This window comes from Gamsiella multidivaricata, assembly GCF_025024155.1.
Source record: "Gamsiella multidivaricata strain RSA 2152 chromosome Unknown BC939scaffold_29, whole genome shotgun sequence".
NCBI classification, from domain to species: domain Eukaryota; kingdom Fungi; phylum Mortierellomycota; class Mortierellomycetes; order Mortierellales; family Mortierellaceae; genus Gamsiella; species Gamsiella multidivaricata.
The window spans coordinates 40,152-67,954 of record NW_026251737.1 but is presented as its reverse complement, the minus strand read 5'-3'; the positions used below and the strand labels follow the sequence as shown (position 1 = coordinate 67,954).

The window sequence follows — 27,803 nt, the reverse complement described above, 5'->3', positions numbered from 1 at the left end:
CTCATACTCGTGCTCAGGCACATTCCTCCGGATAATTCAACTTCCGTCCACACAAACATGGAACCGATTTTTTGTGATCGGACAACCACGAGCCGATCGGTCTATGTCGAATCCTACTACAGCACCTTGTCTACCTGCCTAAAGGCTTACATGGCCTCAACCGCTCTTTTTATTCTTACTCTCCATGCTTCAGTCCACACTTCGCTATTCGCTTCTGCGTCCATCTTTATTCAGATCTACCAAGATTGCAAGACCATTCAACGCTCGTGTTATAACCGCAAGAACGCCCTTTTCAGGAACAAATCGCCTCTCAACCACCCACCCACTCATATCATATCAGCGAACAGCCATGAGAACCATTGTCAGCGCCACAAGCACACCTCTGCCGACAATCGTCAGTGAGTTTACTCCTGAGGAGCGCTCGTTCGAACTCCGTAATGGGATCGTCCTGAGAGCGAGACACTGGAAGACAGGAGACAGTCAGGCACGAGCCAGAGATTGCCGTCGCTTCATTGCATTCCATGGCTTCCTCGACAATGCCAGCTCATTCGATTTGTAAGTGCATCTCGCTGCATAACCAAGATCCCCATTGCCCGAATGAGAGAATCAGCAAGGGTCGATGTTAACCGATCGCCTCTTTCTCATCTTTCCTAGCCTGGCTCCGTAAGTGTAACCCTTGTTGGCTAGAAATTGTCTGTAGTTATTCTTGCCCGTCAATATTCAACAACGCTGCCTGTCTTCTCTTTAGGCTTCTACTCAAGCAATTAGGGCCTGAACCGGTGGAGATTGTTGCTCTAGACCTGGCAGGACACGGACTATCTTCACATCGTACATCCGAGGACTATGCTCTCTGGCGCTATGCAGAGGATGCAGACCAGGTTGTGGAGCAATTGGGCTGGCAGCGGCACGCTATCATCGGGCACTCCATGGGAGGAGCCATCTCTACCATATATGCAGGCCTTTATGAGTCCAGGTACAATGCTCAATTGACAAAGCATGTGTGATGGATGACCTTTCGCATCTATTGACACTGTTAGCATACCTTCCATGTGTGCTCTAGGGTAACACTTTGCGTACTGCTCGACAACTTTGGACCATTGACTCGAGACGTTGAAGATCAACCCCAGCATTTATTGGAGCATATCAAGGAAAAACGAGACCTTATAACCAAACGCTTACCCTTCCATCCAAATATCGAATCCGCCTGTCGGGCTCGGAGTCAGGGCGGTGCGTACGGTATCCAGCCTGAGTTTGCAAGGGTGCTGATGGCCAGAGGACTGAAGCCTGCAGAACGGATTATGGAGGATGGCTCTGTTGCTCAGGGCTGGACTTGGACAACAGACCGACTACTCACCATCCGAAGTGCTCAGTCGTTGACGGAGGCTTATTCAGAGGCATTCATGAGCCGTATCTGCTGTCCTGTGCTGGCAGTATTGGCTGAGGGTGGTTTGTTGGGTTTGACAGAAGGTAACAGAACAGGCTTTCGTCTTCGACCTGTATCAGCTTGGCACGGGCGTCTTTGCTCGCTGACATTAACACTTTGCAATTTGTCATGAACCGCACTTGTAGTTCAAAACGAACGGGTTAAGTGGATCCACAAGGCTAAGGTCTCTGTTGAGGGGGTCCCAGGAAACCATTCTGTCCATATGGAGAATGCGCCCTTGATTGCAGAGAAGGTCTGCAGATGGATCCTGACACAAGACGTTGGCGAAGTTGCCAGACTATAGTATTCTTGCACAGTGCCTATCTCCACCTTTAGCATGTTCCATAGACCCATAGACGCATGAAAAAAAGTAAAAACACCTTGTCAACCGCCTGCAGTCACTTGATCAGACCATACGTACGCACGAGTGAGAAGGGACAGACTATACCAGAGGACCAGAGGGGACATGTGCCACTTCGCAAGGGCACGAGAGACAGCGTCATTGCTCCTCGGTTATAAACGAGGAAGAGGCCGACCGTGATATGTGACTCCTCCGGCTGCGAACTGGGCTTCTCTCCCGTTTATATACCCACGCTCAATCCCTCTTTACTGCGAATAGAAGGTGCCGCTCGATCATTCATCCATTTCCCCCTAGTCGAGCCTTGGGAAGAGGCCGGCGCAGAGAAGAAAAGAGACGCGTGGAGATAGCCACTATATCAGTTCTGTGCAAGGGCGAAGGCAGTGCGCATAAAGTCTATCGGAGCACTGGCCATCAATAACTCCCCCTCAGACATGATGATCGCGACCATAAAAACCATCCACATCACCCGCATCATTCACACCCCTTGTCATGTTCCTTGGCACATGCTGCACTGCTTTTGCTCTTCAAGAAGACATCTCTGGTTTTCTCTACTTTTTTTTTCTCCTCAACATCAGACATTTCGCTATCAGCTTTGCCGCCAACTTCGTGCACTTTACCAATCATTCCACCATGGATATCAACGACTTACGCCTCATCCTCGTTCCTATGTGCGTCATTGAGGCTCTGCCCCTCGTCCTGGTTACCGTCATATACGAGGCTCAAATTCTCCGCTACCTGTTTTTCAATGGCCCAAGCCGACCAGTTCCTCCTCACAAGTCAGTCGACTCCTTTGCGCTCCTTCCATGGAAGACACCGAAGGACGCGAGCACAAGGCTGGGGTCTCTCATCGCATGGGTCTGCGGTATCGTCTGGTTTTTTTCAGAATTTACATTGGATCTTGTTCTTATCGCGCTCGATTCGCCGATTGATGACAGATCTGTGACGCCGCCCAGCTTTTTGCCGCAACAAAAAGCTAAGAATCCGGAGAAGCAGAAGCGGAATGGAGAGTATGAGGGATTTGAGAAGGAAACGCAGCAACCATTGGAGGACCGGTCAAGCACTCCACTCGCCTTGCAGGCGGTTGTGGATCCCAACCACTTGAACGACTTGAACAACTTGAACGACTTGAACGACTTGAATATTGCCGAGGTGACAGAACTGAGAGAGGAATGTGAGGAAGAAGGAAAGAAAGCAGATCACAACAGCAACGCAGCAATGGTCGCAGACAACAACGTAAACGACAAGAGCGTCTGGTGTCTGAGGTCGGAATTTGCGTTTGAGAGCAAGGAGAAAATGGATGGGACCGAGGTGCACAGCAAAAACGCGCCTGATCAGAATCTGCACAATACCTCTGGGCGTGAGGGTTCTGCTTCGTGCACGGACGGTCAAAGTGACCGCAGCGTCGATTCCATCAGCATCATTGATGAGATTCAGTCCGAATCAATCTTGCTAGAGTCTTGGACGGTGTATCCCAGTGAGCCCATGGAGAATGGCAAAGCTGTATCGGGGTCGCGATCGGAGAGTGTGGACCTCACTGACGATTATCAAGATCAAGATGGTCAAAACAGCGAGGTTGATATCGAGCAGGCCCAAGTCGATGCTTCTGTCGTTCTCGACGACACGATGCCAAAGAGAAGCCCCTTATTCGCTGTCTTTGATACACGCACGAGCGCCATGGTTAGCATGGACTTTGGCCCTCCAAATGTAGACACCCAAACAGCAACTGCCTCCGCTCTGATCTCTCTCATTGCTGACTCTGCCGCAGAAGGCCCTGCCAAGGCATCGGGACAGGATAACACATGCTCAATCCATACCGAACCTCAGATCTCGCACGATTCTGCGCCTATGCTTGCTCCCGAGAACCTTGCCGATATTCAAGGACAGGAGATCACAACGGCATTCCAATCTGACGTACAGCCATCTCCCGCAGCCATCTCCAATTTCACTGTGCCAATTCCCGCTGAGGTTGCATCTACCACATCCACCGATGAAACGATCATAGATGCTGTGGAAACATTGGGTCAGACCAAACATAAGACCATTCATGCCGCCGATGTCGAGCATCCCGTTGAGTCTCTCATTGAAGGATTTATTCATTCGAACACGTTCGATAACACCACCATCAAGACTTCCGTCCCGCCATCACGACTGAAACGTCCATTGCAGGTGCGTAGCCTCATCCGTAGCTTCATGTGCGCCAACCCAACTCCAGGCCCACAGGATCTGACCACATACTCGCCTATCAGACGCCGAAGCCCACCCTTGTGTGATGCTCAAATGGTCCTGCAAGCAAGCAAGGCTATCCAGACTATCCAACCCATCTTCGACTTGAGTGAACACCAGGACGACGACGCTGAGGCCGATACCAATATCAGGATAGCTACGACCTCCATAAGCGGATACAATAGCGAGGCGTCGTCAACCGCGTCTGAGAGAAAGAAGGAGAACAAGAAGAACAAGAGCAAGAACAAGAAGAACAAGAAGAACAAGAAAAAGAAGAAGGCCGCCCCTGGCATGGTTAGTTCCGAGCTGGAATCTCCAACAGCCGAAGGGGATCAGCTTTTCAGTGCAATGGCCGTAAGATCCCACTCTGACAAATGATAATTCAATCCCTCGACCATGGAACTTGTTAAAGAACAAATAAAGAACTAGTGTTTTTTGTAGACTTGCTCCGAGCAATTGCAACAAGGGCGACTGGGAATGGGCGATGCACTTAATAACGGTGAAAGATGGTTTTCCTTGACAGCAGTCTTTGTTCAGACTCCTGCTGTATCACCTAGTCGAAAGGCTCTGTATTTAGCGGTATAAGATCACACGCCATTCCATTTGCCTTAAAAATCCACTCCTTCGAACCAGCCCTGTTATTTTCTCGGACCTTTGCATCCTTTCCTCATTCGCACTTGACATTCCTCATTCGCTACTCTTCCATCGTCACTCCCAACACAAATTCAGGAACAACATAAATACATCTCTTTATTCATCTATATACAGGAAAAGTTGGCTATGAACGACGCTCTTTACCCCGCCGATATCAAAGAATACCTCTACAAGATTCTAGTTATTGGCGATGTCGGTACTGGCAAGACCTCCATCATCAAGCGTTACGTTCACAACATCTTTTCTATGAACTACAAGTCAACTGTAAGAGGCGCTACCTTCGTTTTTAGCACCTCCCCAACATCATATCTGGCGGTTGCTGCTTTGCAATTGTAACTGAAAAGTGAACGCCTATAGGGCCCAGCAGACTCCCTCCCTCCATAAGGAATGGCCTCTCACTGAAGTGTAGAGGGAGCAAAGGCCAGGAAGAACGACAAAGCAGGACACAATAGGCATCATCTCAATTACTTGCGTCTCTCTCTCTCCTCTTGTCTTTTTTGCATGAAACGGCCTCTATCGAACCAATCTTGGTGCGGATAAGGTTGCAATGATGAATCTCTTTGGTCCTATTCGGCGACTGCTGGGAACAGTTCAAAAAAAAAGTTTTTGGTGGCAGTGTAGAAACGAGAATACATATTTCCAACTCCCCCCTGTTCTCCGTGTGCATGCGACCGACATTTTTTTTCTTCGCTGCATGTTGACACAATCATTCTTCTCAAACTCCATTTTTTTTGTCTACATAGATCGGCGTGGACTTTGCACTCAAGGTGATCCAATGGTCCCCAGATACTGTCGTCCGTCTACAGCTATGGGACATTGCAGGACAAGAGCGAGGGAATATGGCTCGTGTAAGTGCCGCTCTCTGTCCCAAGGTGTAAATACTTTGCCAGGAACACAGCAAGTCCATCGTAAATTTTTCTGGACCAACGAAACGCGATCTGGAATCGAATTGCGCTATCAACAATTGTGCGACCGCCCATCGATGAATGCCACCCCGCAGAAATGTAGTATCGCTGCAACAGGACAAGAAATATCCGATAAATTGAAGCATGCTCCTTATGCTGTTCGACATACTCTGGGTTCAGAACGTATAAATCGGACCAGGGACCAACAGAAGATTCTCTGCTTTCCCTAACCGTGAAGTTTCACAATACTACGGCTGCTATACTTAGGTCTATTACAAGGAAGCGGTTGCTGCATTGATTGTCTACGACATCACGCGTCCAAAGACATTTGAGGCCGTAAAACGATGGAAAGCGGATCTGGACTCCAAGGTCTCGCTACCTGAAGCCTTGGGCGGCGGCCCCATCCATACTATCCTTCTGGCTAACAAGGTAATGAGGAAATGTGTTGTTTTGGATGTTTGAACGGCACCATAAACATCGGATAAAAAATACGGTCGATGAGACCGGTTGTAGACTTTGAGGGTTAAAATCGTCCTTCTTTTTTATGATCTGTAGACTGACCTGCAGGAGAGCGCCTCAGGTACTCCTGACGCAGAGGAGATGGACCAGTTTTGCAGAGATCACGGATTTCTTAAATGGTATGCTTTTTTTCTTTTTCTTTCTTTCTTTCTTTCTTTTTTTTTTGTCTAAAATGCATAGCATTGGGAGGGGGGAAGGCTACTTATTAGAACGCAATGCAAGCTAACGCTTCTCACTTTTGATTTCACAGGTTTAAAACATCCGCCAAAGACAACAAAAATATTTCAGACGCGGCGCGGTTTCTGTTGGAGGAAATCATGGCGACAGAGGAAGTATATGCACACAAGCAAAGTAACCAGGCTGCCATGCTGGATCGTATTCATTTGTCCCAGAGTAAAACCAAGGAAGGATGCTGCTAGAGGGGATCAGACAAACCATCGACTTTCTCCACTCCCGTTTGTACAATATTATATGTAGTCGTATTTTTGGATAAAGGAACGCCTTTCTTTTAAGAAAAAGAAAAAAAGAAAAGAGGAAAAAAAATCGTCTTCTAAGATGGAGTAATTATGTACGATTTGTTCGTTTGAAAATGAAAACGACGGTTGATAATCATGACAAGGGAACGAAGGAAACACGAACTAGGCGCAATAAATAGGTGGAGATATACATGGTATAGTAAACGATGGAGGACGAAGTAGGGAGAAGGGTGAGGAGGGTCGACTATTAAAATAAGGTGCCGTTTCGGGCTACAGGGGAGAAGAAACCGAGTAACAATTATAAGACTAAATGGAGGGCGAAAGAAAACATGCACAAAAGTGAACGATGAAAACAAAGAAACTTAAAAAAGAAAAAGAAAAGTTGGACAATGAACAGTGAACAAGCCGAGCAAAGCAAAGTAAAAAAAGTAACAAAAATAAAAATGAAAGAAAAACGCGAAATCCGATCTCATCCAAGGACCCGCCACAACTTCAGATTGCCATCCTTGCCAGCGCTCGCACTCGCCAAGACAACCGCATTCTCGCCATCCAGATTCGAGGTCGAACAAGCCAACGCGGTCACTGCCGCACCTGGGTGTGCCTGTGGATCGGCCAAGGGGACACTTCTCATGTATCCATTCCCAGTGAATGTCCAGATCCAGATCTTCTCATAGTCGCCATAGGCCAATCGGGTAGTTGCAGATTGCCCAGCTCCAGCAGTCGTCCCAGCAGCCCCATTCCGCGGCTCGCTTTTCAAAAAGACACAGCTGCTGATCTTTGGAGACTGGTGTGTGGTCAGGACGCGCCATTGTGCTGGCTGGACAGTATCCCAGACACAGACCTGGTCTTCCGATGCCGTAACCAGATAATTGCCCTGGGCAGCCCAATCCAGCGTCGAGATGTGCTTGACATGGTTGGTGCTGATGGTTCGATGCTGAGATTTCGAGTCGTTGATCTGGACCATGTAGAGCACCTGGCCAATCGCCACTGCGACAATGTTTGGATTCTGTGGGTGATACCGGACTTGGTTGGGAGAGTACACTGGCTTGGCCACCTGTGAAGTATAAAGCAGAGTTCAACACAGGAAAATCGTTAGTACTCATGAAATAGCGAAAACGGGGCCAGGTATGTAGGAGGCAGCTCGCTTACCAGCTTAATGACCTGCTCGCAGTGGCCGGTCATGAAATCCCAGAGTCGAAGCTCCCCATCACCATCGCAAGAGACGCAATACTTGCTACCGATACTCGGACAGAAATCCACTGCAGTGACCACCATCTTATGGCCCCTGAGAACCTGAAGAGCCTTGATGGTCGAAGCCGTCCCCTGCGCCAGCGGTGTCAAGTCCCAGATGCGTACTGTAGAGTCGTTTGATGCCGTTCCGAGAATGAGACGATCATCCGGACTGAACCTCGCGTTTGTGATATTGCCCGTGTGTCCCTCCGGTCCGTCAATGGTGCACTTCAATTCCTTATCCGGCACAGACCAGATCAACACCTTTTTATCCACTCCCGCACTCGCGAGCCACCTTCCATCGGATGACATAGCGCAGGTGCTGACTTTCTGTACATGGCCACTCAAGCTGGCAGACAATTGCAATTGTGAATTATGAGCGGGCGTCATTTGCATGTCTATACGACGTTCAAAGCGTGCGGCAGATAAAACATTGGTGAGTACACAAATGTTGCTGCCAGAGGCCGTCGCCTTTCCGTCAATATACAGCGGGGTTTTCGCAAAAGAAGTGCCATACACCATTGTTGCCCATCACAGACCTTCGTTCCTCCCGAGACTCAACAGGTTGACATTTCCATACGCATCGACACCCATGTCATCCATCTGTAATCCATCATTATCGATGTGCTCAAACTCGCTGTTGTCCGTCAGCAGACTCTGAATCCTCCCGATCTCGTCCACACCGCCCGACCCCATCGTCATACTTTCCATTCCAGATACAGGCGAAATGATCGTCGCCGGCGCTCCAGACTGTGCATTCGTATTGGGTGAACCAACAAATTCCTACAGTGGGATCAATAAATGAAAGGCGCTTCCTTTAACGAACTGGTGTATAACAAAAGAGAAGCAACGGCTAGATAAATACTGTATGGGTCTTGGTACTCACCTCTCCATGCCGCTGACTCTCGCCCAGCATCTGCTGATGACCCATCATGGCCTGTCGTTGTTGTTGCTGCTGCTTTGTACCATCTGTGGGTAGTTGACCTTGTTGACGGTTCCAGACCAAGGCCTGCTGCTTCTTTTGCGCTTCTTGCTGATGAGCATGGAACTGCTGCTGAGTAGTCCTAGCGCGGTTCGTCGGCGATCCGGTGTTCATTGGTGTGGCTGGATTGCTCGTGTTACCGGGTGATTGCATGGAATTTATCCGATCCCGTATAACTTGGTTGACCGGCGTAGGTGACGATATATGCTGGTGATTCATATCCTGTGCTCCTGGACCACTTGCTAAGGACTCTGCCTGTCCATGCAGGCCATTTGGCAAGCTGTTTTGTGGGATGGGGCTTTGGGTGTTCTTGATCTGAGAGGAGTCTTGGGGCGTCTGTGGACCGGGTGTTCCCTGTTGCTGCTGGACAAAAAGCTGCTGCTGTTGCGCCTGCTGCTGTGCCTGTTGTTGTGCTTGTTGCTGAGCCTGCTGCTGCGCCTGTTGCTGTGCCTGCTGTTGCGCTTGTTGCTGCTGCTGTAAAAGTTGCATATGTTGGAGCCGCTGCTGATGTGCTTGGAACTGACGGACCTGAAGCTGGGGCTGAGACATCATTCCTGGTGGTATTTGAGGGTTTCCGATTGGCGACTGAATGGTGCCTGGAGTCAAGGTAGGACTGACCCCTGGCCTAACAGGGGAATTCGCCATGACGGGCCGGATATGTGGATTCATGGCGCCCATGGCGGCTAGCTGCTGCTGTTGTTGCTGTTGAGCTCTCTGCATTTGCATCTGGATCTGTAGATGCTGCTGCTGCTGCAATTGCTGTTGCTGCTGCTGCTGTTGTTGTTGTTGCTGTTGGTGTTGGTGTTGCTGCTGGAGCTGTTGCTGTTGCTGCTGGATCTTTTGTGCTTGTTGTTGCTGTAGCTGTAGTTGCTGCTGTTGCTGCTGTTGCTGCTGCTGCTGCTGCTGTGCCTGCATCTGTTGTGTTTGAGGTTGAACTTGCAAAGGCGGCTGTCCTAGCTGCTGCGCCTGTTGCTGAGCTTGCTGTTGTGCTTGGAGCTGCTGCATATGAGATAAATTGGGGCTTGCAAAGCCATTCGCAGCCGGCGTTGCTGGTACGTTGAACTGTCCTGCAGGAGCCCCCGCCGCCGCCGATTCTGCGGATGGATCCACGGATTGCTCCTTCTTGACAGCCTTCTTTCGCCGGTTACCTTTGGCTGGCGCCTCTGGTGCAGCGGCAGGCTGTGAGCTGGAGGGCGTAGGTGATCCGATCATGTTAGGTGAGCTGACGTTAGCGGCCATGAGCGAGCTGTTGTGCTGCAGCGGCGTTGCATGGGCAGCTTGACCGATCACTGGAGAGAATGCGCCCGCAGAATTGTTACGGATCCTCTTTCGATCCTGTGGCGAGTCGACTTGAGGGTCCATACCGTTAGGTCCTGGAGTCGCCTGGTCTCCCGCCTTGAAGCATTCATATTTGTGGTTGAAAACATAACAGTTAGAGCCAGCGTCTCGCCTCTCATGCATGCAAAATATAAACACGCTCTCGCGTCAGCTATACCTGTATTGCGCCTGCGTTCCTCGCTGCCATTTGTTGCATTTGGAACTGGAGCTGCTGCTGTTGCTGCATCTTTTGGCGTTGTAATAAGAGCTGATGTTGGTCCAAAGGCGGCTGGACCATCTGTTGGACCTGGGCTTGCTGCATTTGCTGCAGCTGCATTTGCGGTGTCATTTGCGGTGTCATCTGCGGTGTCATCTGCGGTGTCATTTGTGGTGTCATCTGAGGTGTCATTTGCGGTGTCATTTGCGGTGTCATTTGCTGTGGTTGCTGCTGCTGGTTCGGCTGCAGTTGTGGGGTTTGCTGCAATTGTTGGTTCTGTTGCAACTGTTGGTGCTGCTGCACCTGTTGCCCCTGATTTTGTTGCTGCTGCTGCTGCTGCTGCTGTTGTTGTTGTTGTTGTTGTTGTTGTTGTTGTTGTTGTTGTTGTTGCTGGTGTTGCTGGTGCGGTTGTTGTTGCTGCTGCTGCTGCTGCTGTTGTTGTTGTTGTTGCTGTTGCTGGTGCTGGTGCGGTTGTTGCTGCTGTTGCTGTTGCTGTTGCTGTTGCTGTTGCTGTTGCTGTTGCTGTTGCTGTTGCTGTTGCTGTTGCTGTTGCTGTTGCTGTTGCTGTTGTTGTTGCTGTTGTTGTTGTTGTTGCTGTTGCTGTTGCTGCTGCTGTTGCTGTTGCTGCAAGAGTTGCTGTTGATGTTGTTGAAGTTGCTGCTGCTGAAGATGTTGCTGTTGAAATTGCTGCTGCTGATGCTGCTTCATTAACATTTTTTGCTGCGCTGGACCCATCAAAATCCTATATTTCAATGACATGGGTCAGCAAACGCTCCCGCATAAACAGACATCCTTCATTCCTAGATTGAATAACCCAACAGACCCTCATTTAACTTACGGTCCACGAGGCTGCTGCGCTTGCTGAGGCTTTTGAGCGTGATTTGCCATTTGAGTCTATGGGTAAAACAATGGAAGCATCTCAGTATCATCGCACATGTTGCCATTCGTGTTACGAACTGATATGTTACGGACGCGGCGCTCTACTTACAGGGTCATTTGGTGTGCTCTGGCCGACAACCTGCGCAGATGCGAACTGAGGAGAGGCATGCATACCCACAGCTCCACCTTGCAATTGCTGCTGGGGATGAGGAGACTGCATATGGACCGCGTGTGGCGATTGCATGGTGTTTGGTACCATGCCTTGATGCGGATTTTGAGCCGCTAATTGCTGCTGCTGCACTTGTTGTTGAAGCGCCTGCTGGGCCTGCTGTTGCTTTTGGTGAAGTAGCTGGGCCTGCTGGTGCTGTTGCTGGTGGAGCTGCTGCTGTTGAAGCTGTTGGTGCTGCTGCATTTGCTGCAATTGCTGGTTCTGCGCTTGCTGAGCCTGCAATACGCCTCTCATCTGGAAAGGAGCCTGGCCCGGCGGCCTCATCAGCTGACGATTCATGGGATTGAGCTGGACAAAGAAGATTAGCTGAACTGGACTCCATTTTCATAACAAAGGCTAGTAGACGACCTTACATGCCTTACCTCCATATATGTGGCTGCATCCTTGCTCGCAGCTCCCATTTGAGGCTGTGCCGCGCTCCAGCAATCCCAGAAGACGACAAACCATTCGTATAGAAATCCCTCTGGGGTGTCGATGGGGACCTTGGTATCTGGCCCTATGTGGGCCTCTGATGCAAACGCAGAAGCGGATGCGTGAAAGTTGCGCTTGACACAATAATCGTAGATGTAGAGACTAAAATGGACGGGAACGGGTGAGTTAGTCGATACCATATATACAGCGGCAGTTCCCTGCCTTTCTTTGCACTGCGTCGTTTCTTGCCACGCACAAGATCAGTCGTTGAGAGCGTTTTTTTTTTGTTCGAGTGCTCAGAATAGGAACGAGTGCTTTTTTTTTTTCACTCCATGCGTATTGGCGTCGGTGCGTGCCAGGAGATGAAACAGCGAAACATGGCCACAACCCCCTTGGTCCCCTTTCTACCACCAGGCTCATACACAAGGAGCCTCTTTCCTCCTTGTTCAGTCTCGTCCCCTTCTCTTGTTTCGCTTAATAGAGGGCGGTCTCTGCCTGGGAAAACCAATTGCGAGCTGTGCAAGGATATAGCAAAAGACGTGTCTGTTGCTATTTATTAATCTGCCCTGTCCACTGTTGGTGACACCTTGGAAAGAGCACTGCTCAGTCTCCTGAGGACCTGAAAAGAGGGTGAGCTCCCTGCCAGGTGGGCATTGAGCTGCTGACGATCATACGCAACTGCCTTCGATAATATCAAACTTCTCCACTTGTAGGCGCCATTGCCGATTCTTTGGTTGTGTCCTCACTCTTTGCCAAACTCAAAAAAAGAGCGGGGGAGGGGAAGGAACTGTTCAAGGCCGAGTGGAGACACTCGAGCGATGCAGCCCATGAAGAACAAAAAAAGAACACCTCTCCTTTATGAATACAACAACAAAAAAACGCGTTTTATGTTCTGCCGAGATTCACAAAGCCCGTTTGAGCGATCTGCCTCGGCCTCGACAATGGCGTGTCATACGGTCGCTGATTCCCACTCATCGTAACACTGGGTGGCGAGGGGTCTGGTTCCAGAGCCCTTGACAGAAGTGTGGAATAATGAGTGTGCTTACTTTATCATACGATCATTGTCCCAGCTGCCCAACTTCCTCTGCTGGGACTGTGCCATGGAGGAAAGAGAATGCTGCGATAGGATCCTGAGGGAACGATCGGCGGGGGAGTGCGCTGTTGAGGACTGGAGCGTTCCTTGTGATGTAGTTGTTGCTGGTTTCCTCTGCTTCGTTCGCTTAGGACTGGAGAATGATTCCGCTCGGCTGGGGATCGTTTGGTGTCCTGAGGGCAATGGCGATTGGGTACGTCTGGATGGAAAAAAGGAAGGGGGAAGAGGAGGAGAGATGGATGCAGGGCGGGATGACAACCTCAGCAGCGGTCAGTGGAGATGGAGAAGAGCTGTGTGAGCGAAGTACAGAAAATCGAAGTTAAATAAAGGTGTGCTGGAGCAAGAACCATCCAGGGGGGAGAGGGTGGGCGAGGGAAAGGAGGGAATGGGGCAGAAAGAGGGGGAATGGATTGGAGATAGAAGAGAGAAAGTCCAATGGCGTGTGTAGACTATGTGGGTGCTGTCTGTGTGCATGTCGAGTATGTGAGCGATAGCCTCGTCTTCCTTCTTCCTTCCTCCGCGTTCTCTTTCTTCCCTCCTTCCCTCCTTCAAAGGGAGGAGGACAGGGGCGGGAACGATTAACAAAGACGTTATTTTCGTACATCCAGCCACGACTGTTTTACTTGCACACGTCCTGGGGGTGACACCGTCATTTGTCCCTCATTTCTTAATGCAGCAGCAGCAGCATCATCATCGCCATCTCTTTAAGAAGATACACAGCTGCACTACCCCATCTTTGGTGCCCTCTCCTAGTAGAGCAAAGAAATACTGAACGAGAGCATCTTTCGGGCGTCGTTTCCCACCAGCATCCCCTCTCTCTCCAGCCTCAATATAAGTCTAAGTTGTCCCCCTTTTGGAGCCATCTCCACAAAATGAGCAGAGCACGGGCATCACAATCAAAAGAAGGATTCACTTTTTTTTTCAGGATTTCTGCACCACATCCGCTTCAAAATACAGAACGCCATGATTGAATAGACCGATTGCCACAGATTCATAACGAGAAAAGTACATCTCTGTTATTTCCACATACAGGTCTTGCCGCGATGTGTACTTGGTAGTCAGAGACAAATGTAAGGAGCCGAACCGTTGACCCAGGAGTGCGGATAGCACGAATTTGTTCAGTGCATCATGTCTCACTCAGAGGAATGTTGACCTATTCATCCTTTGGCAATGCCGATCTGACAGCGGCAGAAGGTGGCTCTATCATCCTTCACCACTACTCGGTAGCAAACGAGGCTATCTGGTCTCATGAGGCACTGAAGACAATAGATCTCTCAGATGGCGGGTCATGAGCGATTTCTGGGCCCCGTGGCGAGGCCTAGAATAGGAGCCAACGCTATGACACGCACCTAAAAAAAAAAAAAAAAAAAGGCGTAGGGTAGAAGAAGAGACTCATGCTATTGGCTCCCGCGATGAGAACCCAATTGCCATCATTTTTAATGGGTGTGGGCGGCAACAGGCGACTCCTCCAGATTCAAGACGAGACTTAAAAAAATGTCCACCAATAAAAATAACCTTGGACGGAACCCCCAGCGCCTGTCATCGTTGACATATCCCTACAATGGATGTCAACCAGCAGCAGTAGGTCGCTATCTCATGTGCGTCTGGTAATAGACCGCAGCATCACTTAGTATGAACGGGAAACAACAGGCGATCAACCCAATTCGCTGTGCTACCTCATTCTCCGCAGCATACGGTGGCAAACACATTCATCCTTTCATTTTGTTCATTTAGCTCGTTTCTCTCTCTACCATTGACATTGTCGCGTCTTGTCTTCTTCCTCTCACGATCCATCTTTCTCTTACCCATAACGTTCATCGTGCAAAAAAGTGGCTAATGTAAAAAAAAAAAAAATCAAGGTTAATTTCCCTCAGATCTGACCAGCCCAGTAGCAAGGGCTTTACCGAGGACAGGCGCAGACGTTTTTGCATCCATGCCCAACGCCGGCTCCAGGCTGGCTGGCTCAGTGTGAAAGTCTTGCCTAAATTACTGTAATCAGCAAGTTAATAAACCCTAGCATTTCCTAGCTCTGGCTTCCTTGGTCCCTTCTTGACCTCTTTCATCCTAATTCTCACGCTGACCCTCCATTCGTCCCCTTGGTTTGGATCCTTGTGTCTTTGACCGTAATATGTGCTCGTCGAATGCAGAGTAGTGCAACGAAAGTCTATTATAATAAAAGACGATTAACTCATGTACATCTCCAGAATGAGAATAGCTGTGCTGTACAAGATGTATCGATCGGTACACTTTTTGAAGGCACTACCTTTCGTCTCCATAGAGGTTTCAAGGCTGTGAATGCGGGAGGGGACTCATGGAAAGCGGAAGGACGACGAAGGCGATGTCAAGGGCTTGATTTGGCTGTTGATTTGATGGCAAACCAATGGTAGCCTATGTTACAAATCCTTTGAGCACACAAATACGAAGTGTCTATTTTGGATATTGCCACAAACGCGCTGCTCACTTATTTTTTTTGTTGCTCCGCTTCTGCTCCCCAACAGTGGACGGAGTGTATCCATAAACAAAGAAAATGAGATGCATGCAAGAACAAGAGCGTAAAGCGTTCAGGAACCCCAGAATTTAACAAGATGATAGAAATGAAGGGTCCTTCGGAACATATCCGCCCATGACAAATGCAAGTTCATCTGCGTATCCTTAGTGCGTTATTTCGCCGATCATTTTACTGCACTTTTCCGTCCATGTGGATTATCTGACAGCATCAGTGCTGCTGGATTTGAACTCAATTCAACTCGCGCTGCTTGCTATGTACTCCTTCGAACTAAAATTGCCAAAGCGCTAGAGTCCATTTCGGGAGCAGGGTGCTGCCATGAGTCCGCATACCTGCCTCTTTAAGCACTTTGACATAGGGAACTCGGGGAGCTGAGCACTGAAAGTGTGGGCAAACAGGTTCTGAACTACTGCATTGCTGCAATTATCTCACGGCTCTAACCTTGCATTTGCAACTCTGTTTGTATGCCTTTGAAATGAGGCATTATCAATAACTGTGAGCACCCTGCCTTCCCAAATGACGCGTAGAAACTGAGTACATACTACATATGCAGTCGGGAGAGTTCTGAAAGCACCATTCAACAATGCTTGGCCCCAAGGCGTTATTGCTTCGTGTCGAGGCATCTAGGGTATGCATGTCATGTCATGTTATAAAGACGTAGATCCTATTCCCCACTCTTTTTTCTTTTTCTTTTTTTTTTCCTTAGCACACTTTCATCCTCATTCCGCCGGTCGCCCCTTTGTTTCTCACCGCAATCCTCCTCCTCCTCTACGCCTCCTTCCCTTCTTCTCTTACTCTATACTCAAGGCATGAAGTTTTCCTTGTGTATTCTATCGGCTATCGCCACTGTAGCCTATGCCGCTGCCGATCAGGCGACCCAGGACCAGGTTTATCAGTCGTACACTGCCGCAGTCTTCCCAATACCTCCAAATGACCTCCAATTCCGCTGGCAGAAAAACAAGGACGCCTATTATGGTGCGCTCAAGACCTTCAACAATCTCATTACCCCCAAGGAGTTCCCCGCCAGTGCCTTGCCCTTGGCCATCGTGGCCCCTTCCAAGGCCAACAACCGTGGTATCGGTCGCGCCATTCAAGTCGCCAAAAACTTTGGTCTGCGTGTCTCTGCCCGCTCTGGTGGTTACCAGTCCGGATACTCCTCCAACATGGCCGCTATTGACAGCAACCAAGAGGACTTTGTCTTGATTGACCTTCACAAGCTGAGACAGGTTACCATCAACCCAAAGACCAGAACTGCCACCGTAGAACCTGGTGCTACTGGCTTGGACCTTTATACTCAGGCCATAAAGTACGGGCTCCACTTTCCTGGTCCCCATACTGCTCGAGTCACTTTCGGCGGATTCCTTCTCCAAGGAGGTATGGGCATCGGATCCCGCCTCCACGGCGCTGGCGTTGACAACGTCATTGGCTTCGACATTGTTATTGACTCTGGCCGCACTGTCTATGCTGACGCCAAGACGAACAGTGACCTCTTTTACGCTGTCCGTGGAGGTGGACAATTCTTTGGCGTGGTCACCAAGTTCTACCTCAAGCTGGTCCCCATGGTCGAGAACCCTACACTGGTCCCTACCTACAATGAAACCTCCGTCCCCATCGACCAGGTCTTTGCCATCTTTGATCGCCCCCAGGCTAATGATCTATTGAGTTTCTACAGCGCCTTTGACCCCATCGCTCCCAAGGCACTCGAGAACAAGATCGTCTTCGTTGTGGATGAAGCGACTAGCAGCAAGCAGTACCTCTTCGCCTCGGTGTCTGCTGCCCCGCACAACACTTCCTCCAAGGTCACCACTGCTCAGAACCATATCACCGAGTGGTACAAGGGTCTTCCTACGAATTTTGCTACCTCTGATCCTAGCAACTATGCTGGCGTCATCCATGGCGGCGATAGCAGCTGGGCGGATTCTGATCTCTCTTATTACGCCGAGGATGTCTGGTTTCCTGTTCCCTTGGATCCTCGTCTCCAGCAGATATTGATTGAGCAATGGGACAAGGTTCCCTCCAACCTCTCTTCCATGGCTTTGAACACAGGTACCTGGGACGCACCCACCCGCAGCGCTCTCGGGTATGATCGCTCTTATTCTTTGTGCGTCTACTCGACCTGGAAGCGTAATGGAGACCCTGAATGGGACGCCAAAAACAAGGCCTGGCTAGACGAGACCATCGCTGCCATCAAGCCCTGGACTTTGGGCTACTACGCCAACGAACTGCGTCCCAAGCAGCTCGGGGACCAGGACTACTGGCGTAAGTGCTACGAGCAAAAGACCTACGATACCTTAGCCGCCGTCAAAAGTCGCTGGGACCCTCTCAACGTCTTCAAGAGCCTTTAAACTCATGCGCTCAGAAATGATGCTGGCTAGTCTAGGCGTCCTCATTACGTTCACATCGTACACCTAATAGAACTCAATAAAGCAGCGCTGGACGTTGTCTTCAACTAAAATATTATAAGCAAACGCATGCAAGCAGTATCTTAGACCTGTAAGTCTTTTATCTACGACGCGTAAACATTTTTTTTTTCCTTGACGACGTTCTTGCCAATCAGCTGGACGTCCGTTTGAGGCCGAAAAATTGGATTCAAATACAATAAGAAATGCTAATTCTGATATGGTTCCTGAAAAACTGTAAAGATGTGCTCCATAAAAAGAAGCCATCCACATCGACTCATCGACAGCTCTGCACCTTATGCGCATATATACAACGTTAGCACACGCAGCAAAGTCATTTCTCTGTGCGGAGGATGCCCACGTAGGCCAAAAGATAAGGTACATGTACGAGAATTTTCTTTTCTGGATTTTTCACACCTTCTCCCCACTCTTCCTTCTCCAGCTCCATACCTTTCCATAGCACACATCCACTGCCCCCAATACCTTTTTATATCCCGCCCCGTTCCACCCGCCTGTAGTCATGACCGTTACATCCTCAGCCCACGGAAGCAAGTACGCCAACGAAATTAATCAGGCTATTGAGAGTGAAAGCGAATCGCTTCGCCAACTCAGTTTACAGGTATAACTTTCTACATGGTCTTGATAATTATGCAGCACCTCCCTGTTCCTCACGCGTTCAAAGTAGCAGTAAATGAACTTCAAGACGACCATACACCCTACTTTCGTTACTCGCTCACATAAGTGCGCGCTCTGCCATATAGATTCATAGCAACCCAGAACTTGGATACAAAGAGGTATTTGCGCACAAGGTTCTGACCGATTACCTGGAGTCAAAGGGGTTTAACGTGACCCGCCATGCGTACGAGATCGATACCGCCTTTATCGCCGAGTACGAATCGCCTGCCGCCACTGCCGCTGCCGCTGCTGGCGAGAAGGTCAAGGCTGTTGGTTATTGCTCAGAATATGACGCCTTGCCAGGCATCGGTCACGCATGCGGCCACAACCTGATCGCGATTTCCGGTGTCGCGGCCGCCCTTGGCGTCAAGGCTGTACTCGAGAAACACAACCTGGCGGGACGTGTGCGTCTGGTGGGTACCCCTGCCGAGGAGACCACTGGAGGAAAGATTCCGCTGATCAAGAGTGGCGCTTTTGATGGATTGGAGGCCTGCATGATGGCACATCCTGCTCCTGCAGATGTTGTTTACTGCACAGTCCTGTCTGTCGGTGGTGTCGCAGTAGAGTACTTCGGAAAGGCTTCCCATGCCTCTGCATCGCCATGGGAAGGTAAAAATTATGGTCGAGAAGGTCTGCACGCACCTCTTTTTCTCTGCTCAGTCTCCCTGACAGCTTCCTATTACTCGGACGAACTCTATGTTGGATGTTAGGTGTGAATGCTCTCGATGCCTTGGTAACCGCATACAACGGCATTGGACTCCTTCGTCAGCAAACTGCACCGACTAGTCGCGTCCACGGCATCATCACTAATGGAGGACAGGCACCAAACAGTACGTTTCTGCGCCGCAGACATCAAAGGAATGCATCCATTGTGAACACGAAAAAAACACACTCATCGACATGTACCTTTTTTTTTTTTTTTTTTCTTTTGGGTGTGCTTCTTTCTTTCTCACTCCTCGATTAAACCGATAGTTATACCTGATTATGCCGCTGGAAAGTTCCTGTACCGTGCCACCAACATTGACGATCATAGAAAGATCCGCGATAGCGTCATGAAGATTCTCAACGCCGCCGCCGACTCCACAGGATGCACCGTCAAGATCACAGAGGAGATGGAGTATAAGCCCGTCCCCAATAACGAGCTCCTGGCTGCCCGTTATGCCGCCTACACAGAAGATCTCGGCGTCAAATACGTTCCAAGGGCAATACAAGAGGCCGCTCCCAGTGGATCGACAGACATGGGCAATGTGGCACATTACCTCCCCGGTATCCACCCCGTCTTCAACATCGCCAGCCTTGAGGGCGCCATCGATACTGAGGTCTCAAACCACTCGATCAGGTTCACAGAGCAGGCCAAGACCGAAGTTGCCCATGCTGCCACTCTTCGCTCTGCCAAGGGATTGGCCATGACAGGAGTCGATGTCGTACTCGAGCCTGGGTTCTCCGAAGCCGCATGGGACGATTTCGAAAAGCGTGTTCCAAAGGAGGGAGTCGACTCAGTTGAGGAAAAGTTGAAGACCCTGGCCTCGGTCTCTACTGGAGGATGTGGTTGCCACTAAGCACATCATGGCGTGGACCAACTAAATAACATCGATCACTCAGACCAACATCTTGACAGTTGCGGTTTCCAACCAAAAACTATCTGGCGAGATAAGTTATAGTGTATATTTTAAATAAAACTGGAATCTGTCTATAAGTCATTTATTCAAGGGTTCCGGCTAAGGTCCCGATCATGGGGATTTATGTTAATAAAAAAAAAAAAAGTCTATAAATCATTTATTTTGGGCAGCGAGAGGCTCGGTGTATTGCAAGGAAGGCGTCAACTTGGGCAGTGCACCTAGGGACTATGGCAGCATGGCGCGAGTATATGGAGGCAAGGTAGGCTAGACGCGGCAGTGAGAGCGCGCTGAGGACGAAAGGATAATGTATGGGATGGCTTGATTGATCTTTTCCACATGATTTACAGCCGCTCTGAGACTGAGTAGCTGAAAACTTTTTTTTATAACAACTTGTCTCTCTAGTCAATTGACTCTGCGAATCTATCAGACTAACTAACAAAGATCTACTATCGTTGTCCTCACCGACAGGAGGTCACATTCCCCGGGCCTGCCCTTAGAGCCTGCGCAACAATTGCCACATCTCATCAGTGCGTTAAAAGCTGAAAACTCCTTATTAAAAAAGGGGTATCTTCCCCATCCCCTCCATGGTTGTCAACCGCCTCCTCCCTTGCAGGCAGTCCAGCAGCGTCCGATCCGCTGCGTCTGGGTCAAGCACGGGGCCAGGGCAGACTGAGTAGCTGGAAACGTGCATTTAGGGAGCGCGCTGTGCACTTACGGAATATTTGTACTTGGAAACATAACGATACTAGGAGTCGACATTTTAAGTCACCAGCTCGTCTAGCTTAGTCGGTAGAGCGTCGTGCTAATAACGCGAAGGTCGCAGGTTCGATCCCTGCGATGAGCATTTTGCCTCCCTCGATCTGGTTCCCAAACGATGGATCGGCCCAGCTTTTTCTCTCTCTTTCGCCCCTCCCGTGAGAGCTCTAATCTTAGGGACAATCTATTTGGCAACCCCTGCACAAATCCCATGTAAAACAAGGCTCGTATCTTTTGCGAATTTCAAGCCGAAACAACGCGGCAGTCCTTATGGTACCTGGCCCCGGCTCTTTAAGCTAGATCGTCATCTGTCTCTTAAAGGACTTCACAATGCAACTGATTTCCCATTTCGTCATCGCTGAGTCCGTCATCGATAAAGCCCTGTTTTCCGTCATGAAGAAGGCTTCTCCCAAGGTCGCAAAAGGTTGCATGGGGTGCCAGGTGGAGGAAGGAATGGTTCTCAACCTCTCGCCGCGTTGTTTCGGCTTGAAATTCGCAAAAGATACGAGCCTTGTTTTACATGGGATTTGTGCAGGGGTTGCCAAATAGATTGTCCCTAAGATTAGAGCTCTCACGGGAGGGGCGAAAGAGAGAGAAAAAGCTGGGCCGATCCATCGTTTGGGAACCAGATCGAGGGAGGCAAAATGCTCATCGCAGGGATCGAACCTGCGACCTTCGCGTTATTAGCACGACGCTCTACCGACTAAGCTAGACGAGCTGGTGACTTAAAATGTCGACTCCTAGTATCGTTATGTTTCCAAGTACAAATATTCCGTAAGTGCACAGCGCGCTCCCTAAATGCACGTTTCCAGCTACTCAGTCTGCCCTGGCCCCGTGCTTGACCCCAACAGCATAAACTCTTTCCGTTCTACCAAGTCGGACGCTACATTTTACACACCCCTCTCTATCTACCCCCCTTCCACATCCCCTGTTAGCGCACAAGAGTGCCAACGACCCTTCTAAGGATGCAAAGCGGAAACTCGAGAAATCCGCAACACGATCGGCCTGATGATGGCGGAATGGCGAATGCCAAAAAATTGAAACCCACAGGAGGCATTTTGGAACCTAGCCAACCTGTTCGCGCCGCTGAGGCCACCACCTCAGCTGCACTGCCCAATCCTGGAGGTCCTTCAGGAACTGCACTGCCACCGACCGTCCCCATTATCTACAGCTCCAAGATGGGGCTTAAAGCCATGAACGCTAAACAGCACGAAGATGTCGCCGAGGCGGTAGCCATGGAGGACGAATCCATGGAGCAAGAGGCTCAGGAGGAGTGGATCGAAGTCCAACGTGCCCGAGACCGATTTTTCGCGGCATCGATCCACCTGGATAGCATCCACGGCAACACCGCCGCGGAAAAGAAATCCGAACTGCAGGATATCCTCCTGCGTGCTTCTGTCCACTGCACAGAAGGCCCGTCCCGCATCAAGTTGCCCACAGGCGAGGCAGCCTTCCGCATCGCAGTCGAAACCCAGAGCGAGCTGGATATGCTCCTCCGATTCGAAGACAGGATCACTCTCGAGGATGGAACAACGGAGAAGTACTCGATGTTCACGCGCATGGACAACACGAGACGCGAGGCAGAGCAGGAGAGGACCATTGAGGTGTACGGATTGCACCCACTCACAGACGATTTCAGGATTAAATCTGCAATGGCGCGATATGGCGTAGTGGAGAAGATCATCACCCGCCCATGCAAGAATGGAATCAAGATCACCGCTAGAGTGATTTTTGAAGACGTGCAGGTCGTTAGGAATTTCCTACAGACGGGAATAAAGTGGATCTTTATTGGGCGAGATCTCGCTCGTGTAAGCACGGTTGGGACAGAAAAGATCAAGTGGGAGCTTGGTTTTGTGGCAAAGCTCTCCCATCTCCCAGTGGGAACCACGGTTTTGGACTTGAAGTCCCTCTTGGGTGAAAAAAAGGCAGAGTTTATCATCATCCCAAAGATTTTCAGTAGGGATGGAAGACAATCGAGAAATCAAAGAGAGGCATTTGTTTATTTTACGTCCGCAGAAGACATGGAGAAAAATATGGCGGTGCCTTTGCGCCTCGGAAATTACGATACGGTGTGGGGAGACAGAGAAGAAAAGAGGTGCAGAGAGTGCGGTAAACTTGGCCACATCCAGCGCGAGTGTAGCATCTTCCAGGAACATCAGAGAACAAAGGCGCACATCAGGGCAGTCAAGGAATACCAGAAAGGAGGCCCAATGAGGGTCACGACACAGAAATCGTTTGCACAGATCACGAAAGGCAGTGGAGCAGACAATGTGCAAGGCAACGAACACCAAGGACAGCAGCAGCAACAGCAACAGCCACAGCAGCAACCAGCGCAGCAGCAGCAGCAGCAAGGCGGCAATAGCACCGTAAACAACACCAGCACCATCAAGCAGAATAACGCATTGGAAAAGAAGGTCACGCAACTCCAGGAGACAATTGTCCGTATGCAACAGGAACAGCAACAGGTAGCTCAGACAAATCAGCTCCTAATGTCTATCATGATCCAGATGTTCTCTCAGCAGATGGGGATCACTATCCCAAAGGAGCAGCTGCTGGCTGCTGGTCTGAGCGCAGATGTCAGTCGCAACGCCATGAAGTCAAAGAGAGATCCCTCTACCAAGACTCAGGACATCCCCCCTGCGAATGAGACACTGGCATCATTGATGACATTATTGAGTACGCCTAAGCTGGCACGACTGAACACCCAGCTACCCACCAACCCCGTAACAAATGGACAGACATCAAAAACATCATCCAAAAATGAATAATACGACCCAACAAAACGAGAATGAATCGACGCAGGAGATGAAAAATACGGACAATTTCAGGATAGGGTCGTTCAATACACAAGGGCTGTTGACAGCAGGAAAGGTAGAGGCGTTATACCATTGGGGGCACGATGAGGAGTATGATATTATTGCATTGCAGGAGACGAACATGAACCATGGCGGGAGAACCATGGCAAAAAACATTGACCAGGAATATTTCAATTCGTGGTGGGTCAGTGGAGAAGAAGGAAAAACACGAGGCACTGGGGTTGGACTTTTGATGTCCAACTGGTGGTGGCAGCATGCGGGTAGAATTTCAACATGTGGGAGTCGCGGTCAGGCGCGGGACTTCAACTTCAAAGGGCGGCTGAAAGTCAGGGTGATGAACGTATACGTGCCGAGCGAGACGCATAACGATGCATTAAAAAGACGAGAGATCGAAGCGATTTCAAAATGGGTGAAAAAAGAATACCGAGAAGCGAAAGCAGAACATCGAGAAGTGATTTTATTGGGGGATTTCAATGGAGTATGTAACCCAAGGATAGACAGGAGCTCGACAGCCAGGAACAGGGCCACACCGGAGACTGACTTACTCAAGTGGCTGGAGGTTGAGCCGCTCCAAGACGCATTCCGCATAATGTACCCAGTCAAGCAAGATTTTACATGCCAAGGGGTTAGCAGAATTGACATGATTTTCCTCGACAGCCTGTTGGTGGACAGGTTGCTCGAGGTCAAGCACAGCTCAATTGACGGTATATCTTCGGACCACAAGATGGTTGCGGTAAAACTGACACTCCACGGGCTCACGGAGGCGCCATCCAGCCCGATCAAGTACAAGAAACCAAAGGGATTCCGATTCAGCTTCCGTGACACAGGCAAGTTAGAGTGGACTGCATTCAAGGAAGCATTGGACGACCTTCTCAGCGACAAGGAAAAAATGAGAGAGTTAGGACTCAAGGAGCCAACCGAGGACAATGACACGAACACGCTGGAAGATCTTCACAAAGTAGACGTGGAAAGGGCGTGGCGGTGGTACTCCAAGAACATGCTTCAGTGCGCAAAGGATACTCTGCCAGGAAAGATTGTGGGCAGGTCAGGAATGAAGCCAGAATCGGATCTTTCCGCGTTACATTTGGTCCGCGATCTCGGTCGGATCAAACAGCTGGCAAAATCGATTACGGAGAGACGACAAATTGATTTGGAGGACGACGCGCGGGCGCGACTCATGGAAGAACACGTCAAGTTCAATCAACACGCAGCGTGGTGGCGAGACAAAATGAAAACGCCAATGGAGGATCTCGAAGCGGTACCAGGATGGCATGACGCGGAGGAAATCTGGGAGGAATGGGTCACCAGTGTCAGGAATAGGTGGACAAGGGCGCTGAGAGGGCTGCAGGTGGAGAGGAAGGTGGCGAATGCAGGAAAAATGACGGAATGGATTGAGAAGAGATGCGAGCAGATGGTTACGGCAACAGGGAGGATGATTGACAAGGTGTTGGGCCGTGGAAGAGGACGGGTAGTTCTGGATAGGATTCAAGTGGAGGAAGACGGATCTACATCTAATATTCTTCAACCAGGACAGATCAAAAAATACGTCCGGGAGTGGTTTGAGAAATGGCATGGACCGCGACCAGCCAAACCGCTAGAGCCAGGCTCGCGATGGGAGCGACAGTACACACCATCGGACAAAATCAAAGAAGAGTGGTACAATGGACTCATGGACCCACCAACGCAATCAGAATTTCAGGCAGTGATTCAAAATTCACCAAAGTACAAAGCTCCAGGAGTCTCGGGAGTCACAAACGACCTCTTTCAACATCAGGGTGAGCTAGGGCACAGCATTTTATATCAAATCGTGGGAGCATCCATTGTGCAGAAAAATATCCCAAAGGATTGGAGGACAGGATTATTGTACTGTATCCCTAAGGCAGCGGAATGGTCAGGAAGTATGGCGGAAGTCCGACCAATCGCATTGCTTGAACACGCAAGGAAAATCATGTTCGCGGTGTTGACAAACAGGTTAAGCGAGATCATGCGAAGGCACGAGATTTTGCGTGGACCAAACTTCTCGGTACTCAAAGGAACAACGACCAAAGACCCAATCCACATCCTCCAGGCAGCAATGGAGGACGCCCGAGAATTTAAGAAGGAGCAGTGGATCGTGTTCCAGGATATGAAAAGATGTTTTGACTCGGTCAACTGTACACCTGACAGCATGCTATCCAGGGGCCTGAGGCGACTGCGTGTCCCGGAAGCGTTCATCGAGCTGTGTGAAAATATTGCCATCACCAAAACCAATCAAGTTATCACAGAATACGGACTCACAGACGAATACCACCCGGAATGCGGACTGGACCAGGGCGGAGTGGAGTGTCCACTTTTGTGGCGCGTGGCGTACGACCCACTGCTGTGCGAGGTCATGGAGCATACAACAGGATACACCATCCACGGACCCAAAGACACACCACAGGTCGCGGGGTTGGCTTTCGTGGACGACACAACATGGATTTCCAACTCACGAGACAACATGCAAGAGATACTGGACGTGGCAACATCTTTCTTTGTTTTGAATGGGGTCGAAATCAACACCAAGAAGACACAGGTTGTGGCACTGAACCACAAAAAGGACTGCGACAACCGCCTCATGTTTGGAACACCAGCGGAGGCGATCACACCGGTTGACAAGAATGAGGCAGTGCGGATTTTAGGAGTCTGGGTCACGGCGAGTGGAGCAGTGACAACAACGGAACGGATTGTAGAGAGAGAAGTCAACATGATCTGCAACATTCTCACGCCGAAAGCAGTGACGGACAAGCAGACGACGTACATTGTCAACAATGTCCTCATCCCCAAAGTGCTATACAGGATTTCGGCGCAAATTATGCCACGCACATTTACGCGCAAGATGACAGGCAAATACATGAAGCTGTGTAAACGGAAGGCTCGGATGCCGTCTACCACGCCCAATAGCATCATGCACCACCATCGATTCTACGGGGTAAAAAATCTAGAAGACGCACAGGCTGAGGAACAGATATCAACACTCCAACTACGATTGAACGACAAGGGACTCATGGGAAAAATCTGCAGAGCTCGGATCATTGCGTTACAACAGCAGCAGAGGATGGCTCTCCTACCTACAGCGGACCCCAGCAGTGTACAACAATTCAAACACAACTTCGCTTCAGGAGTATGCAAGCTCATGGCAGACAGAAATATCGTGTTTGCTCTACAACTGGCAGGAGACTTTGGGCTGCAGAACAACGCCACCACCATTGACGAGTGTTTCGGAGAGGAGATTGACGACAGCATGCGCACAGAGTTAGCAAAAAGGATGGTTTATTTTGTAGATCAACTCCTTACAAGAGACGGGTCACTGAAGGCATGGAGGGAAATTAGGATAGGCAGAAAGGATCCGAAATTGTCCCCTGTCTGGTTCAATACAATGCAGGACCTCTTTAGCCAGGCAAACTACGCAACTGATTTTATTGAGGACTGGTGCGTCGAGAAATTGGAGTTCCTTCAGCAGTTTGAGGACGGTCAGAAAGTACAGGAAGCCTACGACAGCTACACCACTGAGGTCGAAGGAGCAACGGAGGATGAGGAGACTGCAGTCGCTGCAGTGACAGCCGAACTCGAGGCGATGGAGATGGCTGAGTATAGGGAGGTGAACGTAGCGCAGGAAATACCGAGACAGAGACCAGCAGAGGAACCAGCAGACAGGGAGCGAAGGAAGGAAGATTATGTACAAGCAGGACTACAGCAGAGCCAAGAGATTCACCCAACACGACGCGCCGAAGTGGAGGAAGCAATGGGAGTCGCATTCGAACGCAACGAGTATCGGAAAGAAAAAGAGTGGGAGGCAAACGAGAACAGTAGGATATGGCGGAAACACAACGAAACAGCTACGAAAGTGCACAGGAGAAAAACGGAAGCAGTACGAAGGAGGCAGGCACAGGTTAGGAGAAGATTGGAGGAGAGTATCAGGAACACGAGGCAACAGACACGGGATCACAACTCAAACCGGCAGCGGCTTAAACGTGAGGCTGACAGGCGACGTGCTAACAGGCGGCGAATACAGCGGCGCATGAGGAAGAGGGAAGCAAGCAAAAATGCGAGACTCAGGACCAAACTGCGCGGCAGAGATCCAGGATTGGACAA

General features: G+C 49.9%; 10 protein-coding genes and 2 non-coding genes across 12 annotated transcripts; 7 read left to right on the top strand and 5 right to left on the bottom strand.

The window, feature by feature from the left end:
* Positions 1-40: 40 nt before the first annotated feature.
* On the top strand, positions 41-1,817 carry BC939DRAFT_450005 (Alpha/Beta hydrolase protein). The gene is made up of 5 exons (XM_051555458.1): positions 41-555; positions 655-663; positions 749-973; positions 1,061-1,467; positions 1,570-1,817. The coding sequence occupies exons 1-5, from the start codon at positions 185-187 to the stop codon at positions 1,725-1,727; spliced, it is 1,170 nt and encodes a 389-aa protein (XP_051412618.1). The 5' UTR covers positions 41-184; the 3' UTR covers positions 1,728-1,817.
* A 196-nt stretch (positions 1,818-2,013) lies between these two features.
* BC939DRAFT_450003 (uncharacterized protein) lies at positions 2,014-4,433 on the top strand. The gene has a single exon (XM_051555457.1). It carries the CDS (start codon positions 2,274-2,276, stop codon positions 4,383-4,385), a length of 2,112 nt encoding a protein of 703 aa, XP_051412617.1. The 5' UTR covers positions 2,014-2,273; the 3' UTR covers positions 4,386-4,433.
* A 201-nt stretch (positions 4,434-4,634) lies between these two features.
* On the top strand, positions 4,635-6,250 carry BC939DRAFT_450001 (P-loop containing nucleoside triphosphate hydrolase protein). The gene is made up of 3 exons (XM_051555456.1): positions 4,635-4,925; positions 5,405-5,509; positions 5,834-6,250. The coding sequence occupies exons 1-3, from the start codon at positions 4,788-4,790 to the stop codon at positions 6,026-6,028; spliced, it is 438 nt and encodes a 145-aa protein (XP_051412616.1). The 5' UTR covers positions 4,635-4,787; the 3' UTR covers positions 6,029-6,250.
* Positions 6,251-6,670: 420 nt separating this feature from the next.
* Positions 6,671-8,445, bottom strand: BC939DRAFT_141614 (WD40-repeat-containing domain protein). The gene is made up of 3 exons (XM_051550154.1): positions 8,309-8,445; positions 7,711-8,189; positions 6,671-7,615 (listed from the first exon to the last, which is right to left on the bottom strand). The coding sequence occupies exons 2-3, from the start codon at positions 8,185-8,187 to the stop codon at positions 7,031-7,033; spliced, it is 1,062 nt and encodes a 353-aa protein (XP_051412615.1). The 5' UTR covers positions 8,188-8,189; positions 8,309-8,445; the 3' UTR covers positions 6,671-7,030.
* Positions 8,068-10,769, bottom strand: BC939DRAFT_141587 (uncharacterized protein). Its single transcript, XM_051550153.1, has 5 exons — positions 10,765-10,769; positions 10,269-10,697; positions 8,678-10,168; positions 8,309-8,574; positions 8,068-8,189 (listed from the first exon to the last, which is right to left on the bottom strand). Exons 2-4 carry the CDS (start codon positions 10,521-10,523, stop codon positions 8,323-8,325), a joined length of 1,998 nt encoding a protein of 665 aa, XP_051412614.1. The 5' UTR covers positions 10,524-10,697; positions 10,765-10,769; the 3' UTR covers positions 8,068-8,189; positions 8,309-8,322.
* Positions 10,770-10,877: 108 nt separating this feature from the next.
* Positions 10,878-11,764, bottom strand: BC939DRAFT_141567 (uncharacterized protein). Its single transcript, XM_051550152.1, has 2 exons — positions 11,296-11,764; positions 10,878-11,201 (listed from the first exon to the last, which is right to left on the bottom strand). Exons 1-2 carry the CDS (start codon positions 11,692-11,694, stop codon positions 11,142-11,144), a joined length of 459 nt encoding a protein of 152 aa, XP_051412613.1. The 5' UTR covers positions 11,695-11,764; the 3' UTR covers positions 10,878-11,141.
* A 4,367-nt stretch (positions 11,765-16,131) lies between these two features.
* On the top strand, positions 16,132-17,857 carry BC939DRAFT_449981 (uncharacterized protein). The gene has a single exon (XM_051555455.1). It carries the CDS (start codon positions 16,235-16,237, stop codon positions 17,768-17,770), a length of 1,536 nt encoding a protein of 511 aa, XP_051412612.1. The 5' UTR covers positions 16,132-16,234; the 3' UTR covers positions 17,771-17,857.
* Positions 17,858-18,175: 318 nt separating this feature from the next.
* On the top strand, positions 18,176-20,199 carry BC939DRAFT_449979 (uncharacterized protein). Its single transcript, XM_051555454.1, has 4 exons — positions 18,176-18,443; positions 18,586-19,108; positions 19,210-19,329; positions 19,472-20,199. Exons 1-4 carry the CDS (start codon positions 18,345-18,347, stop codon positions 20,056-20,058), a joined length of 1,329 nt encoding a protein of 442 aa, XP_051412611.1. The 5' UTR covers positions 18,176-18,344; the 3' UTR covers positions 20,059-20,199.
* A 690-nt stretch (positions 20,200-20,889) lies between these two features.
* BC939DRAFT_t96 lies at positions 20,890-20,962 on the top strand. Its single transcript has one exon. It is a non-coding gene; the product is annotated as a tRNA-Ile (tRNA).
* A 557-nt stretch (positions 20,963-21,519) lies between these two features.
* Positions 21,520-21,592, bottom strand: BC939DRAFT_t93. Its single transcript has one exon. It is a non-coding gene; the product is annotated as a tRNA-Ile (tRNA).
* Positions 21,593-21,730: 138 nt separating this feature from the next.
* On the bottom strand, positions 21,731-23,191 carry BC939DRAFT_449977 (uncharacterized protein). Its single transcript, XM_051555453.1, has one exon. The coding sequence runs from the start codon at positions 22,814-22,816 to the stop codon at positions 22,139-22,141; it is 678 nt and encodes a 225-aa protein (XP_051412610.1). The 5' UTR covers positions 22,817-23,191; the 3' UTR covers positions 21,731-22,138.
* Positions 23,192-24,330: 1,139 nt separating this feature from the next.
* Positions 24,331-25,085, top strand: BC939DRAFT_476727 (uncharacterized protein; the record flags this gene model as incomplete). Its single annotated transcript, XM_051558615.1, is given in 2 exon segments — positions 24,331-24,999; positions 25,011-25,085. 2 exon segments carry the CDS (start codon positions 24,331-24,333, stop codon positions 25,083-25,085), a joined length of 744 nt encoding a protein of 247 aa, XP_051412609.1.
* Positions 25,086-27,803: the final 2,718 nt, after the last annotated feature.

Bases quoted from the DNA above. Each gene is read 5' to 3' on its own strand.
- BC939DRAFT_449979 (XM_051555454.1), top strand. From the start codon at position 18,345: ATGACCGTTACATCCTCAGCCCACGGAAGCAAGTACGCCAACGAAATT. The intron at 18,444-18,585 runs GTATAACTTTCT...TCTGCCATATAG, and splicing joins TTCGCCAACTCAGTTTACAG to ATTCATAGCAACCCAGAACT. The intron at 19,330-19,471 runs GTACGTTTCTGC...TTAAACCGATAG, and splicing joins TGGAGGACAGGCACCAAACA to TTATACCTGATTATGCCGCT.
- BC939DRAFT_450001 (XM_051555456.1), top strand. From the start codon at position 4,788: ATGAACGACGCTCTTTACCCCGCCGATATCAAAGAATACCTCTACAAG. The intron at 4,926-5,404 runs GTAAGAGGCGCT...TTGTCTACATAG, and splicing joins CTATGAACTACAAGTCAACT to ATCGGCGTGGACTTTGCACT. The intron at 5,510-5,833 runs GTAAGTGCCGCT...TGCTATACTTAG, and splicing joins AGCGAGGGAATATGGCTCGT to GTCTATTACAAGGAAGCGGT.
- BC939DRAFT_141614 (XM_051550154.1), bottom strand. From the start codon at position 8,187: ATGCAAATGACGCCCGCTCATAATTCACAATTGCAATTGTCTGCCAGC. The intron at 7,616-7,710 runs GTAAGCGAGCTG...TATACTTCACAG, and splicing joins GCGAGCAGGTCATTAAGCTG to GTGGCCAAGCCAGTGTACTC.
- BC939DRAFT_450005 (XM_051555458.1), top strand. From the start codon at position 185: ATGCTTCAGTCCACACTTCGCTATTCGCTTCTGCGTCCATCTTTATTC. The intron at 974-1,060 runs GTACAATGCTCA...TGTGTGCTCTAG, and splicing joins GCAGGCCTTTATGAGTCCAG to GGTAACACTTTGCGTACTGC. The intron at 1,468-1,569 runs GTAACAGAACAG...CCGCACTTGTAG, and splicing joins TTTGTTGGGTTTGACAGAAG to TTCAAAACGAACGGGTTAAG.
- BC939DRAFT_141587 (XM_051550153.1), bottom strand. From the start codon at position 10,523: ATGACACCGCAAATGACACCGCAAATGACACCTCAGATGACACCACAA. The intron at 10,169-10,268 runs GTATAGCTGACG...GAATGCTTCAAG, and splicing joins GGAACGCAGGCGCAATACAG to GCGGGAGACCAGGCGACTCC. The intron at 8,575-8,677 runs GTGAGTACCAAG...ATCCCACTGTAG, and splicing joins AGAGTCAGCGGCATGGAGAG to GAATTTGTTGGTTCACCCAA.
- BC939DRAFT_449977 (XM_051555453.1), bottom strand. From the start codon at position 22,816: ATGATGATAAACTCTGCCTTTTTTTCACCCAAGAGGGACTTCAAGTCC.
- BC939DRAFT_450003 (XM_051555457.1), top strand. From the start codon at position 2,274: ATGTTCCTTGGCACATGCTGCACTGCTTTTGCTCTTCAAGAAGACATC.
- BC939DRAFT_449981 (XM_051555455.1), top strand. From the start codon at position 16,235: ATGAAGTTTTCCTTGTGTATTCTATCGGCTATCGCCACTGTAGCCTAT.
- BC939DRAFT_141567 (XM_051550152.1), bottom strand. From the start codon at position 11,694: ATGAATCGTCAGCTGATGAGGCCGCCGGGCCAGGCTCCTTTCCAGATG. The intron at 11,202-11,295 runs GTAAGTAGAGCG...TTTTACCCATAG, and splicing joins AGAGCACACCAAATGACCCT to ACTCAAATGGCAAATCACGC.